Raw genomic sequence first — 14,917 nt, forward strand, 5'->3', positions numbered from 1 at the left:
GACACTTACAAATATCCAGTTAAATAGATTAAAATGACAAAGGTGTTTTCTATCATTTAAAAAAATCTTTTCTCCACTCATTCTTTACCATAATCTCTTGGAAATTTGAAATTGTTTCCCTACTTAAATGAATATTCCTCTGTGGTGCTCAAACCCTGACAAATAGCCCTGATATTTACGGTGTTGCTCAAGAGCAGTGAACTACTAGCACTGCTTCAAAACCACCACAACAAAGAGCCCATAAAATGTTTTTGTTTCAAAACAAAGAATTACAGGATTATTGCAAATCAATATATTAAAGGAAAAGTTTTAATCTTCAGCATAGTTTACAAATAAACCTAAATCCCCGCAACACCCTAATAAAGTGGGAATGAGGCAGAGGTGCTCAGTGACTTCCCATGGGACACCAAGAGTGTGTAAAGATCAGGATCAGAACTCAGAAGTTAGTGGTTCCTCATCCCATATTCAGACAAATAGACTGAGTTTGTTTTTTGGACGGCTAACAATAGCATAAGCTACAGCTATGAAAAAAGGAATCTTAAATTGAACTTGAAATGTCATCAGAGAAATCTTTTCAGTAACACGGGGTGAGATAAACATTTGAAACACGCTTTTCAGAGCCTTTTTTTTTTTAAGAAATCACACCCTAATTTGAAGTGTTCCTGCTGAGTTTATTTCTGAGAATTCTTATTAACAGCAGATAAGCTAAAGAGCAACTTACCGAAAATGAGGCAGTGTTAATGATGAAGATGAGAATGACCAAAAAAGGTTAACATTTGTGAACATGATATTACAAATGGAGAAGTTATGTAATGCATGATGATAGAGAAGAATAAAGGCAATGATATGCAAATCCATCTGTCCAAGCTACTCAGTTGAAAAGAGCGCTGGATGGAAAGAAACAAGCAGACACATTTATAGTCCACCAGAAAACCTTGTTTCTCTTTATAAATGCACAGATGGAAAAATCTGAATAAAACCCTACAATGAAATTCTGTTTACAGGTGTTGTGGATAGAATCATGTGCATTCTGTGAATATTTTTGTTAATTCTGAATCAAACTGTTTTGGTGATATTTACACACCTTTATAATTTGATTTCTGTAACTGTTCATTTGCCAATAATGTTTTGTTTAGCAGAATGTTCCTGGAAAATTGAAATACCATAAATTTTCAAGAAGGGTGAAGATTTATGTTGAAAAGGTTCACATGGCCATCTTGTAGTGTGGGTCAGGTAAGAAAGAAATTAATTGACATGGAACTAATCATATAAAATACCAATTTTTTATTTTATTTTACAAATTTGAATGATCAAGGGAATCCTCTTAGTTCATGAGAAATCCATGGGCTAAAATTTGTTTGCAAAACATTTCTCAAACGTTTTTCAAATAATGAACAAATTTCCAAAAGTCACTATCTGGTTATGGAAATTTTGCTATTATGTAAAAGTGCCAAATCCACTTAATAAATTGTTCACAGCAAACTTTTCACTTGGTTCTAGTAACAGGTAATGTCTGCACTGACTTTCATTAGGCATTTTGCTTTTGATTCTCATAGCTGTATCTGAGTCACCCTAAAGTCTGAAAATATGAATGCAAAGTTTCAGGAAACGAACTCCGGAAGAATTTGATGCTCATTCCAAATTAGAGTCTTTTAAACTGTGTAACTTGAGCTGGTAGAAAATTTGCTGACAGAACACTTTTCTATCAGAAAATGCAAACTAGACTGAATTGAAACTTTCTGCAGGAACCTATCAATGGAAACTAGCCTGGGCTCACTGGGCTGTCCAACCCCCAAACCAGAATTTTTTAAACTGTCCATACAGTGGAAAAATTCATATAGCCAACTTTTCATTTCAAATAGGAATGACATTTTTTTTCAGAAATGTGAAATTTTCCATGGGATAGACATTCCAGTTCCCACACAGCTCTATGTAAAACAGCCTTTTCTACAAAAGACATATACTTAAATCAAGCAAACTTTCATTGTGTTTCCAGATCTGACACAATACTATTTTCTAACGCAAGAAAAGGAAATCCACCATAGTATTTTGTGTGAGGATACAAAGATCTTTCCTGGCTGCCCTTGCCAGATATAAATCATTTTCTTTCATGGTCTCAGAGAGTGCATTGCAATAAATTAATCACAAGCCACTTTAAAGGAAAGAGAAAAAAAACTAAATGTGAAATGAAAGAGAAAATCTAGCTTAAACTTTCTGTGCCTGTTCTCTATTTTCATTTTCAACACTTACCTTTAAATAATGGCAAAAGTGAGGTAGGAATATTGTCGAAGTATTCAACACTTCTACTGTGTGTGTTAGCATCTCTAATACTCTCTGGTGTTCCCACCACCAACAACAACAAAATTAAACATTATAAAAGTTACAGATAGGACCTCCCTCATTCTTACATTATCTCCCTATCTTATGAGCCAGGCAATAGAATGAGGACCCAGACAGACACAGCCTGGAAACCAGGATATGCTGAATTTTCTAGCATTCCCCAGCACCCAGCCATACTCTGTTAGAGTAGATAAAAGGCTTTCAGTCTCCTCACAGAAGAGGAAGAAAGGCAGTTCATAAGGGAAATACAGTAATTTTAAAAAGCCATTATAAACGAGCCCAGTAGTTCAGCAGATGTGCTCAAGTACAAAGAGCTGCAACTATGAAGTTAGTCAGTTCCATCCACAATCATGCAATTCTGACCCAGCTTGCTTTTATCTTTTATGTCAGGCGATCTAAAGAAAATAGGATTTTATTTACTGGGAGAGGAGCAAATAAACTCACGACAATTAAAGAGCAGAAATAATCTCTCGGTGATTTAGGCCAGGGGCGTTTTAATGATAAAAAGGCTTAGATAAATTACTCCAGCCAAGTGTCTTGGTTGCCTTCCCTTTTCCTTTGCTCCCAGGGTGAAACAGGCAGACCAGGCTCATTCTATTTACTGTATCCTTTTAAGCTCTAACACACACATTTCGTCAGTCAGGAAATGATGGTACAACTGTCTTAAACAAAATCAGTTCTAAAAAGCCCATGGGAAACGTGGAGCACTGTGAACTAAGTCTTGGTCCCATCAAAGTCAACAGGAGTTTTACAACTGACTCCAGCAATATGTTCTGTGGCCTTGCATTTACCCCTGCTCTCTTCTGTGGGCGTTTCAAACAGCAGGCTTCTAATCTGGCAATTATAAAGCTTTCTTTTTCAATTGTAGCTGCTCTGTTGCACTTTCTGTTCCTATTTCCAGTTCTAGGACCTGATTCAAGAAAGCTGTTCAGCATGTGCTTGAGTCCTACTGAAGTCAATTGGAGCTAAGAACCTGCTTAGAGTTAGCACTTTCTTAAGTACTTTCCTGAATCAGGGCCAACTAAGTGCAAATTTGCATCACCACATTCCCACACAACAGCTCTCCACCAGTCCCCCCCTCACTCCTCGGCCATCTGCACTTACCGATAGAACGTAGTGTAAGCCATCGTTGAGTGACAATTCTGAAACTCCCAAGCCTTGAGTTTCTGGCATTCCCGATGGGCCCGAAGTTTTACCCTCACTGTTCCTTGGCACAGTTCAGGCACAGCTTTCTTCTGTGGGCGACTGCAGAACTCATTCGACTCCACACGCCAGGACTCAGCAAAGTCATCCACATCAAATTTGAAATTACCATCACCCCCTACCAGGTCATCTCTCTTGTGCCCATTATAGTTGCCACACAAGCCACAGAGTTTGCCTTTCAGATGTGGTGCAGCCATGACTTCGACAAAACTGTCTCCATCCCAGGAGATTTCCAAGCCTATTTCAGAGAGGAAGAAGAGGGGGAAAAGTTAATAACTAAGAGCTATTTGTGTTTATAAACGAGTTTATACGTTTACGTTTAAACGAGTTTTGAAGGGAACCTAAGTAAAAACATTTGGTTTCCTTCATGAAATCTATACATGCCTCAGTAAGGGCCTCCTCTACAGTAAGTGCAATATTACTCGGATCAAAGATGATTACAAGGAATTGTAAGTGTTAGGTGGATCTGGATATGTTTGTTTTTCTGGTGGAAGGTACTTCATTGACAGATCTGGCGACGAAACAGAAGTACTGTAAGTGAAATCCTGACCCCATTGAAGTCAATGGCAAAACTCCCATGATTTCAGTGGAGCCAGGATTTCACTCATTATGTAGGAAAAGGTACAGCACTGGACAAACTTTGCCTACACCACAGCACATCACCAACGAGTTCTGGAGAAGCCACTTGCTCTAAAAGAGCATTCAATCCCTGCCCTCTCTCCTCATGTTGCCAACTGATAACTCCTTTGGATAGGGACATCTAGTCTGAGTCCAACAATTCATCTCACGCAGGTCAATAAAGATATGTCTGATGGGCAACAATGATCAGACAGTGCCAACCTGAAATGGATTCAAAATACTTAACTAAAAGGGCTTAAGGGGTCTGTAAGCCCATTACCAATCCTTGACCCAACTCATCTTCATAAATTACCAACCCAGTTGAAAGGGGGAGAGGGACCGAACACTCACCCAGCAGCTGGGATCCAGGTGGGTTGCTACATTCTGTGTCTGACAGCACTTTCTTAAACCTAAGATTTTGCCCTTTCAGGACATTGAATTTTAAATTGTTTTCTATGAGAAAGTATTATAATAAATCCCCACCATTTTGTTATTATTTTGGATAAAAAAAGAACATTGGGAGCTGCTAAGGTTCAACTCCCACCAGAAATTCTTAACCTTTATTTTAATTCTTATAGCCACTATCACCCGATAATCATACTTTACACATACTTTACACTTATGTAGCATGTTTCCATGAAAGCAGAACAAAGCACTCAATCAACATTAATTTCTCCTCCCAACATCCCTTTGAGGAAAGTAAGTATCACTATCCCTATTTTATTGGAAATGAGACATGAGCGAGAATAAATGACTTTGTCAAATTCACACAAGAAGTTAGTGGCAGAGTCCAGAAGACAACCTGGATTTCATTACGCCCAGTCTTATCACTCATAATGCCATCTGTATTCCCCGCCATGTTTATGTATACAACTAACTAAAAAAACTAATCACTCCATTCAAAACTGGCACAGTTTCTTCTGTAAAAAGTTCTCATTGGCTCACACTACAATTCCAATGTGCATAGCCCTCAAATAAAACAGGATATGGTTAAACGGTTATTGCAGTCAGAACAATGGCTGCAAAAGAGGTGCTTTGTCATTGGCATATATTGCCTTGGCCACACTCTGTCTTGAGACATGTAAGCAACAATGGTTTTGGGAAACAGTTGGCAAGCAAGATTTTGCAAGTACCTGCCCAATATTCCTCCCCACACAGATTGTTTCTATAGTATAGTTTCTTATTGTGGCTCTAACACATTAGTGTGGAAGTAAACAATGTTACAAAAATGTTATGTCCTAATCATGTCTGAAAACAGTTCCTGACGTTGTAAGTTCTAGCATGGACAGGGCCTTTGTGTCCTCTCACAGTGGCACTCTAGTTTCCATGCAGTGTTCTATTCACTAGGCAGTGTAGCTTAGTGGCTAGGGCCATATACCGAAATACTGGAGCCCTGGTTCTATTCCTAGCTCTGCTGCTGGTTTGATGGGTGAATTTGGGCAACTTGTTTGCCCCTCTCTGTGCCTCAGTTTCCCCATCTGGAAAATAGGGTTAACGATACTTCCTTCCTTTGTAAAGTGCTTTGAGATTTACCGAGAAAAAGCACTATAATGGGCGCTATGTATTTATTGTGCAGTTTGCTGACCAAAAAAAAAAAAGGCTTCACTATTTTTGACAAAGAGCCAGCAGAGCAGCAAGGAGGAAAAAGTTCTTTTACGCTGCTTCATGCATCAACAAGATTGCCAGACCACTCCAGCCATCTTTGTTTCTGACGACACTGCACAAAATAAAATACAGCTTGATTTTCAGACCCCATACAAAGCTTGCCGTGCTGGCATTTGGAAAAATCTTGCCGTTGACGTTTAAACCGAACCTTTTCCATATGGAAGAGTCACTGACATAGAATAAAGATTGAAGACCACGTTTGCAGAATAATTTTTCAGAGCTAGAGATAGGACCGAGCCACAGAGTACAGATCTGAATCCAAATTGAAACGTCACCAAAGTTTGGGGTGCCCAAATCTAAGTTCTAGTTCATCTTGGTTTAGAACATAACTCTACTTTAAGAGTTTATGCTCAACTCATTCCCTTAATGAGCTTCATGAGGCTGCTGACCTGAAGTGGAGTCACAAAGGGACGGGAAGGGAGAATGGCCCACACCCAACTAGTTCAGGAGTAATGCTAATTCAGAAAGGGTTAGATTACTCAGCCCTTACTCATGTTGGTGAGCACTTGAATTCTGAAAAATGGGTGTCTAAACTTGGTGTTTTAAGGCATTTCATATTTATTTTCCATCAGCAATTTGATGTCTAAAAAGTGATTCATTGACGTCAGTGGAACTACTCATGATTACCAGCTTTAATAAGGCTTGTGCAGCCCAGCCCTAAATAAACTATTCTAAATGTTCCTGTATCCTTTACAACAGTGGTCACCAACCGGTCGATCGTGATTGACGGGTCAATCCTAGAGGATCTGCCAGTCGATCGCGATCTCCAGCAGCACAGTGGGGCAGCCACTAAGGCAGGCTCCCTGCCAGCCCAATCCCACGCTGCTCCCAGAAGTGGCCAGCGTAGCCCCCGGAGCGGAGGGGCAGGGGTCTCCCTTCGCGCGCTGCTCCTGCCTGCAGTCACCGCCCCCGCAGCTCCCATTAGCCAGGAATGGGGAGCTGTGTCCAATGGGAGCTGTGGGGGTAGTGCTTACAGAGAGGGGCAACGTGTGGAGCCACGTGGACCCCCTCCTCCCCCAGGGGCCAAAGGGGCGCGTTGGCACCTTCTGGGAGCGGCGTGGGGCTGAGGTAGGCAGGGGGCCTGTCTTAGCGGCAGCCACGCTATGCTGCCGACCAGGAGCCACCAGAGGTAAGTGCTGCCTGGCAGGAGGCAGGCCGCACCCCAACCCCTAGCCCTGAGCCCCCTCCCAGAGCCAGCACCCCATAGCCCCTCCTGCAACCCAAGCCCCAGCCCTGACCCTCCTCCCAGACCCAGCATCCCATCCCCCTTGTACCCCATCCTGCACCCCAACAATTTGCCCCAGCCCAGAGCCCCCTCCTGCACCCCAACCCCCACCGCAGGCTCAGCCCAGAGCCCACTCCCACACTGTGAACCCCTTGGCCCTAGCCCAGAGCCCACACCCCCTTCCGAACCCCAACCCCCTGCCCCAGCCTGGTGAAAGTGAGTGAGGGTGGGGGACAGCAAATGACAGGGGCGGGAAATGGAGTAAGTGGGGCGGGGCTTTGGGGAAGGTGTGGGGCCTCGCGGAAGGGGCAGAGTAGATCTCAGGTTGCCCTTAAATTCAGAAAGATATCTTGGTCATTAAAAGGTTGGAGACCACTGCTTTACAATATTTTAAAGAGCTAGTCAGTGTGTGTTCATCCCCCCCTCTCTCTGAGCCCCATCCAGAGAAGATGTCAGTTACAGTCTCCCACTACAAATTCTGGCTCTTTAACACAAGCTGTAGACATTTGTACTTCTTGTCCCCCTCTCTCTGAGCCCCATCCAGAGAAGATGTCAGTTACAGTCTCCCACTACAAATTCTGGCTCTCTAAGACAAGCTGTAGACATTTGTACTTCTAAATGTGTCAGTTCCTGGTTCAGTTCCCAGCGTTGACCAAGATAGCAACTGTCGCACTAGTAAAACAGGACTTTTCTAAAACTGCATTTAGTTTAATTACACTATCTCCTGATTTAATTTTCAGGTCTTAATGAACCTTTTGTAACTGTAAAATGCTACATTTTTAGATTCATTATTTTTCAACCATTCAGTGATGCTTCTTTGGTTTTGATGAACAAAATAAAGATTTCTCTCTCTAATGGAGCCTTTTCTGCTTTTGGATAAGGAGGAATCGTGTTTATATTATGACATTAGCTAATACTGTAATATACAGGATATTTTCATTCTTGCCTGATTACACTGTATAATGTGTATCTTTTTGTTGGTGCATATGTGGAAATTTTCATTTGTTTAAATAAACCAACTAACAAAAGGGATTATTCTATGGAATAATGTTTGAAATGGTCTCCTTGGCAGACAGAAACTGTTTGAAAGTATTACTTGGTGCCTATTTTTTTTTTCACTGAATAGATGAGTTTCCCATTCTCTTGGATGGGAGTCAGGGTATAAGCAATTGGCAGGATTTGAAGCCAAAGGATGCAGCATCTATCCCATCTGGGGATGTGCAGCATAGGAACATTTTTTGAGTTACGTTTTAGGGTTTTCCAATTTTCCCTTTTTTGAGGGATGCTAAACCAACTTGTTACTCAGCTTAACTTGGCACAGTATACTGAATTGTAAAAAATTCATTGTTCATTTATGCATGTCCCACACTGAGTCTCACTTGCTGGAGGCTCACATCAATTGTTCTGCAGGATTTTTCACAGTTAAAGCATCCTCAAGATCTGGCAGCCAAAATTCTGCTCTAAGGGTTTAGGTCCAAATACTTGTACACAAAGCCTCAGCAAATAGGATTTGTACAGACGATCTGTGCAAGGTTTGTGCAGACAGAATACTCTCCCATCCTGATAGTAGAATTCCCGCATAACATCAGCTGTGCTCCCTTCTGTTTCCAACATGGGGATTTTAGACAAAGTCTCTACAAAACCACAGATCCACTACAGTACACTTGACCAACTATTTGCACCATTAGAGAGCGTGGCACCAGAATCGCTGCTTCCTGGTGCTCAATACTTTCCATCTCCCTGCACAGCCTCTCTGTAGCAAGTTCTGCCACTGTGCAGAGGAGCCAGGTAGTTCTGTTGTTTTCAGATGTTGTTTGCCCAGGCAAAGAGGAATTGGCCCTTAGTGGTGTGTTCAGTGAAAGAAATCTGATCCTTGTCCATTAAAGGGAAGAATTATTCGGACTATAATTTGCAGCAATTACATATTATTCAGGACGCTGTAAAATGTCATATTTGCACTACATCTTCCACCACAGGGACAAAGATGTATGCAGTTGTTTATTGGCCTTATGTCAACAACAAATGGAACAGCAGCAGGATTAGCTGCCAGTCGTCTGATTCAGAACCTCTCTCTGGGCTGTGGTTGGCTAATGAATTCCACATCACTAGAATTCACAGTGTTCAGCTGACTGCAGAGAGAAACCCTCAAGATGCTTTAAATTAGAACTTTTGAGTAATGGTCATCTTGTGTACATTTTACAGACAGGCACAAAAATCTGCCTTGCCGTTTTGAGGAACAAGCCCAGAGCTGGGATCCACATTACGCAGGGTTACATTTCCAGTGGATATGTGAATAGGTATCTCAATTCTCATCTCAGCAGTGGATGCTATGATACATGTAAAATAATCATGCTAGCTAATTAGTATCACTGTGCCTCATGTCTGTGACTGTATCACTTTATCGGAGGGACTGGTTTCACTGCTTTCACATGGCATTTAATTGAATTAACAGTAAATATTATTCTCACTGAAACAGTACTCCACTGTATAAGTGAAATTTCCCGGGACTGCTACCTACCTGACACATTCTAATGAGTAATTTCTTAACTTCCACCCTCTGTTTATCTATGCTGGGGTTCTACAGTCTCAGATCAGTTTATCAAAACAGCTGTATGCCCAATGGTCCAACATTTCGACTATTAACATATTTGCTAGGATTCAGCAGACCTGGGTATCTGCTCTCTCACTTCCTTATTCCTTCACAAAAGTTACCAGATGTTCTGACTGTTCCCATTTGTTCCCACTTCTGGGTCTAATAACACAAAGGAGACCAAACGCCTGGATCACAGCTCCACACAGATATGCTCTCATTCAGATAAAGAAAGAACCCTGCAAGCAGCTGAGGTAATACAGCAAGCCAGGGCCTGGTTTTCCAACTGGAGCCTCCATTTTGGTGGGCATAATTTGGTATGCCCAGTGAATTTTGTCCACAATTTTGCATATGCAACTCATTTGGTCTTTGCCTAGCAATTCACTGCAGGTGTGGAATTGTGATTATATACACACTAACATGGAGCACAATTTTTTGCTGTCACCGAAAACATGAAGTCCTGTTTGAGAACCAGCTTCCTATTGTTCAGTGTTACAGCATGTCACATGGTGACCATAGGCAAACCATTCAGAAGTCACTGGAAGTGAAATTCATATATGCATTTACATACATAAACTGTTCATGGACAGGGTTGCCATTTGCAGAAAGTAACACATTCTGAAAAGAGAATCGGCATACAAATTGTAATTTGCAGATGAATCTCTGCTCTTGCATGCCTCAAAGGGATGTTGTAAGGTTGAATTAATTAATATTGATAGAGCTTTTTGAGATCCTCAAGCATAAAGCTCATCATAAGCACAAAATGCACATGATTATTGCCACTAAATTATTGTTTCTTCATGTTTGCAATTCTGGAATTGTTACATTTGGAGATTTCACTAGATACAGGGGAGACACCACCATATTAGCATCTTTTATGCTTCTTCTAATGTTTCTGATTTGGAGCAAGCCCCACCTGCTTTCGTTGTCACTTTCAGCAAGTAACCATCCAAGTCGATCTGAAACTGAGGAGTCTCGCAAGGCAGTGATATCCGGGTCCCATTCCATTTCACTGTGAGGTGCTGCTGGAGGCTGATAGTGCTTCTGCCCAACACAAGGTCCACAGATTTTGTCCAGGAGAAAGAACGGGTCCGGCGGGCATCGTTTTTCACCAGCACCTGGAAGGGCGAGGCAGAGGAGGAGCAGTCTTTCGTCAAAACGTACTGACACGTTCCCTGAAAGTTAAATGTCCTTCCATCAAAAGTGTTGTAGTGGGGGTCTCCAAATACAGTGCAAACTCCAGGCTCTGCAGGTAAGTGAGAAACAAAAGCACCATCAAGACCAATTGAAGTCTGAAAAGCAGCAGTTGATAGGAACTTAAGAGACACAGCCCACCCTTATATACCCAAAAGTTCACAGTTAGGTGGAAGTGGAGGGCAACTAATAATAATAAATGTTTTTTTTAATTGAATGACAAGCTTGTTGCTTTCTATTTTTTCAATTTAAACATTCTTTTCAGGGTTGGGAAAATAAACATCAACATTTGTGGAACTAGCTAGAAACAAAAGACAAACCGACCAGTCAAATTCCACCACTCAAGCTGAATGAAACATAGAAAAGAAATAAGCAGGTGGGATAAACTGTTAGATTATTTAAAAAATTTCAGTTCCAGCAACCAAAGGCCCTGATCCTGCCGTCAAATCTTTGCCTGTGCCCAAATCCTTGTTTCTGTGCACAGCCCAGTGGAATCACTGGGGCTTTGGGCAGGCACAAGGGTCTGGGCATGTAGGTTTTATTGCAGGCTGAAGGCGTTAACAGTGACAGAAATATGGAACATATATATGTTCCATGATATAATTTTAATTATATATATAAGCAAGTTATATCCTACCTCATTGAAATCAATGGGCATTGTACCATTGACTTCAGCAGTTTCTGGATCTGGCCTTACATGCCTATATATTTATATACATAACATTTATATTATAGAGATAGACAGATATAGTTGTTTGGCCAGATTCACTTGTTTGTTCTGGCTGGCCTGCTCTGCTCCAGAGACATAAAGTAGCTGTAAATTTGCCTACCAATGAATCTAATGCCTACACATAAAATGTACTCTCACATTCACTATATAATTCTATAAAACATAATCTAACCACTAATATAATTTATCCACTTTGATTTTTTAGTCAATATGGTTCTGTTGATACCTGGTTTAAGTCAATATTGGCTGAAAAACAAGCACTTTGTGAATATCTAAAAGTGTGATTTACTTACATCAATATTTTCTACAAATGTAGGACAAATTTCTGGCTGGTGTTTTCGTCTGTGAAGGTGTCAGAGAACTCACACGTCAATGGGGAGCAAAGTGCATTTTTTTCACCCCTACTATTACTTTTATAGATTTTTTGTATTGCTGTAGCACGTAGGGGAACCAGACATAGACTAGCACCCCACTGTGCTAAGCAGCACAGCTTCACTGATGCAGCTGCACCACTGTCGCACTTCTGGTGAAGATGGTTCAAGCCGACAGAGAGCTCTCCCATCAATTTAATAACTCCTGCCTCCGTGAGAGGCGATAGCTATTCACTGGTGCTTAGGTTGGTATAATTTACATGCCTCAGGGATGTGAATTATTCACACCCCTGAGCGATGTAAATTATACAGAAGTAATTTGTAGTGTAGATATAGCCTAAGGAAGGGCTTGTCTTCACTACAGGGGTAAGTCCACCTAAGTTACGCTACAAATTGCTTAGGTCAACCTACCCCGGTGTCTTCACTGTGCTGCGTTGAGGGGAGATGCTCTGCAGTCGACTTCCCTTACTCTTCTCGGGGAGCTGGAATACCAGGGTTGACAGGAGAGTACTCTGCCATCAATTTAGCAGGTCTTCACTAGACCTACAACATGGACCCCTGCTGCATCAATTGCAGCAGCATCGATCTCCCCGTAATGAAGACCAGCCCACAGATTCTAACTCCCCTCCAATGGAGAGGCTGTGTGTAGGCTATGTATGACCAGAGATACAGAGGAGACTTCAGTGGCAGGGTCTAGGGATTAAGGGGAATGGCTCATATATTTTGGAGTTTCCACCTCCTGATGCAGCAATAAACACTAGTAACACTACCATCAGCTGATTACTGCTGTTTCTGGCAGGAATAGTCTGCATAGCAAGGATGTACATGGTGCTGCAATCAACAAAATACAGGTGTACGTTAATGCTGCTTTTGAAGCATCAACATACACTTGTTTGGGGAGGGAACTTGGTGCCATAACAAAATATTACCCATAGCAATCAAGCAGTTATCACTAGAACTATTCATTAAAAGATGAAAGTGAATAAAGAAGTTATATAAATACCATTTATCTTTTGAAAAGTTAAAAAAAAAAACATTCATCAATGATCCATCTGGTTAATGCAGCCTCTTGGGTCTAAAGTGGGCTAATACAAACCTACAAAGATGGAAGGAAGAATGGCCTTGTGGAAAAGACATAGAATCGGAAGCTGGGAGCTATGCCATACATCCGTCTTCGGCTACCACCTTAGGTAAGCCACTTAAGTCACACTTTTTTACGTTTGGATGCCCAGCTGAGGACCCCTTGAGTCTGACTTTTTCCAAAGACAAGAGCATCCCCAACACCAGCTGAAGTCAATGAGAGCTGTAGAGGCTCGGCACCTCTGAAAATCATGCCTTACGAATTACCAAATGAGCACTAAAAATAAATAAATTAAAGAGCATTTTTTAAAATGTGGGCACCAACTTCTGTGTGCCTCAGTTTCTTCATCTGAAAAGGATAAGGATAATACTATTCACCTCAAAGGAGTCTTATTTTACCGATGACTAGTTCTATTGATTTCAAGTGATAGTTACCCATTTAAAGAATTATAGCATCAGGTTCTGATGCTACTGGTAAGTATTATATTAGCATTTTGTCTTCATTTTCCTGGGTACCAATGCAATTATTTGCATAAAATTTATTTCCTTATTTGTTTCAAGAAATTAGATATTATTTCTATTCATGTGGGCAGGGAACTTCTAAGAAAATGAGGAAATCAGCAACAACAAAATAGCCCAAACCATGGGGAAAATTTCCATGAAAAGAACTGGTTTTTGTCTGTGTTTCTGGAGGCCAAGAATATGGTGTCATGGTACATATTATTACCTAGTGTCTTTTTTTATGCAGCTAAGACAGACATGGTTAAGAATCAAGACACAGAGAACAAACATCATTTAGATATGTGCCAGCTAAATTGTTAGTACTGACAGGATCCAAAAGAAATATTTGTTTTTAATTTCTAACATGTTATGCAGAGTAATGTTGTTTTATGTTATGTTACATCATGTCACATCATATGTCAACTTGGTGCAGTGCACTTACAATAAAAAAAGAATATATTCTGGGCTGGACAATTCAATGTCTGATGCAAATGTTGTGGTTTACTTTAAGAACTGAAATTTAAAAAGACAGTTACCTAGGAATAGTCTAAATTATCTGCTACTACAGTGCCTTTGTATAAAATATTTCTGAAAGTTCTGTTAGAAATGTGTTTAAAAAAAATCAACAGTTTGCATGAGTGTGTGAGAGATTCCTCAGACACTAGCCAACAAGGAGGACTGTTGGCCTGAAAAGAAAGCTTAAATGCAGAGTGTAGCAGGATTGTAAAGGGCAAAGGACACAAAAAGGGTTCCAGCCACCATTTGTAGCTTGCTTCCCCTTCCTCCTCACTCAGAAGGGTTTCAATCACAGATTGTTTATGTTCTTTTCCCCTCAAAGATATCCCCCATGAGACCTATTGGAAGCAGTGGTTCTTTAGTTAACAGTGTATGAGCAGCCCTCTTCAGCAATATTGAAGTCATTCAGTGGATGTACCAACAACTGGACGTGTAAAGGGACTAGCATACTCCCCGTGTTTACATGCACACACGTTTGGTCCTCATCTCTTAAAGACTTTGACCAAGATTTTCAGAAAGTTTGGGATTTTCAAAAGGGCAGAACAGAGTTAGGTGATTATCATCCAGTTGCATCCCTAATTCCCTTGGGGTCCTTTGAAAATCCCAAATTAAGCCCACATTTTGACTCCTAAATAAATGACCTTATTTTCCCAACTGCTGAGTTCAGTGAGATCTGCTGGGTGGTTGACACTTTTAAAAATAAGATCACTTATTTAGCAGCCTAAACATGGACTTAGGAGCCTACCATTAGGCTTCTGCTGTTGAAAATTGCGGCCTTTGTGTACATCTCATACAATATACTCTGTCTCCACCCACCTAAAGGATCTAAAATTTGCCTGTGACCTAGATTGTTCGAGTTCCTAGCAGACTGGCTTAAATTTGGC

At 41.0% G+C, this 14,917-nt stretch overlaps 1 protein-coding gene across 2 annotated transcripts in view; it reads right to left on the bottom strand.

Moving 5' to 3' along the window:
• Nucleotides 1-14,917, bottom strand: part of BMPER (BMP binding endothelial regulator) — a 190,821-nt gene that overhangs the window by 52,062 nt on the left and 123,842 nt on the right. For both annotated transcript variants that reach the window (XM_074943256.1, XM_074943255.1), the window contains exons 12-13: nt 10,558-10,887; nt 3,445-3,781 (exon numbers count right to left, since the gene is read on the bottom strand). In XM_074943256.1, the coding sequence (XP_074799357.1) occupies nt 3,445-3,781; nt 10,558-10,887 (667 nt within the window). The remainder of the gene's footprint in view (nt 1-3,444; nt 3,782-10,557; nt 10,888-14,917) is intronic.

Source organism: Natator depressus, chromosome 2 (genome assembly GCF_965152275.1).
Source record: "Natator depressus isolate rNatDep1 chromosome 2, rNatDep2.hap1, whole genome shotgun sequence".
In the NCBI taxonomy this organism is placed as follows: domain Eukaryota; kingdom Metazoa; phylum Chordata; order Testudines; family Cheloniidae; genus Natator; species Natator depressus.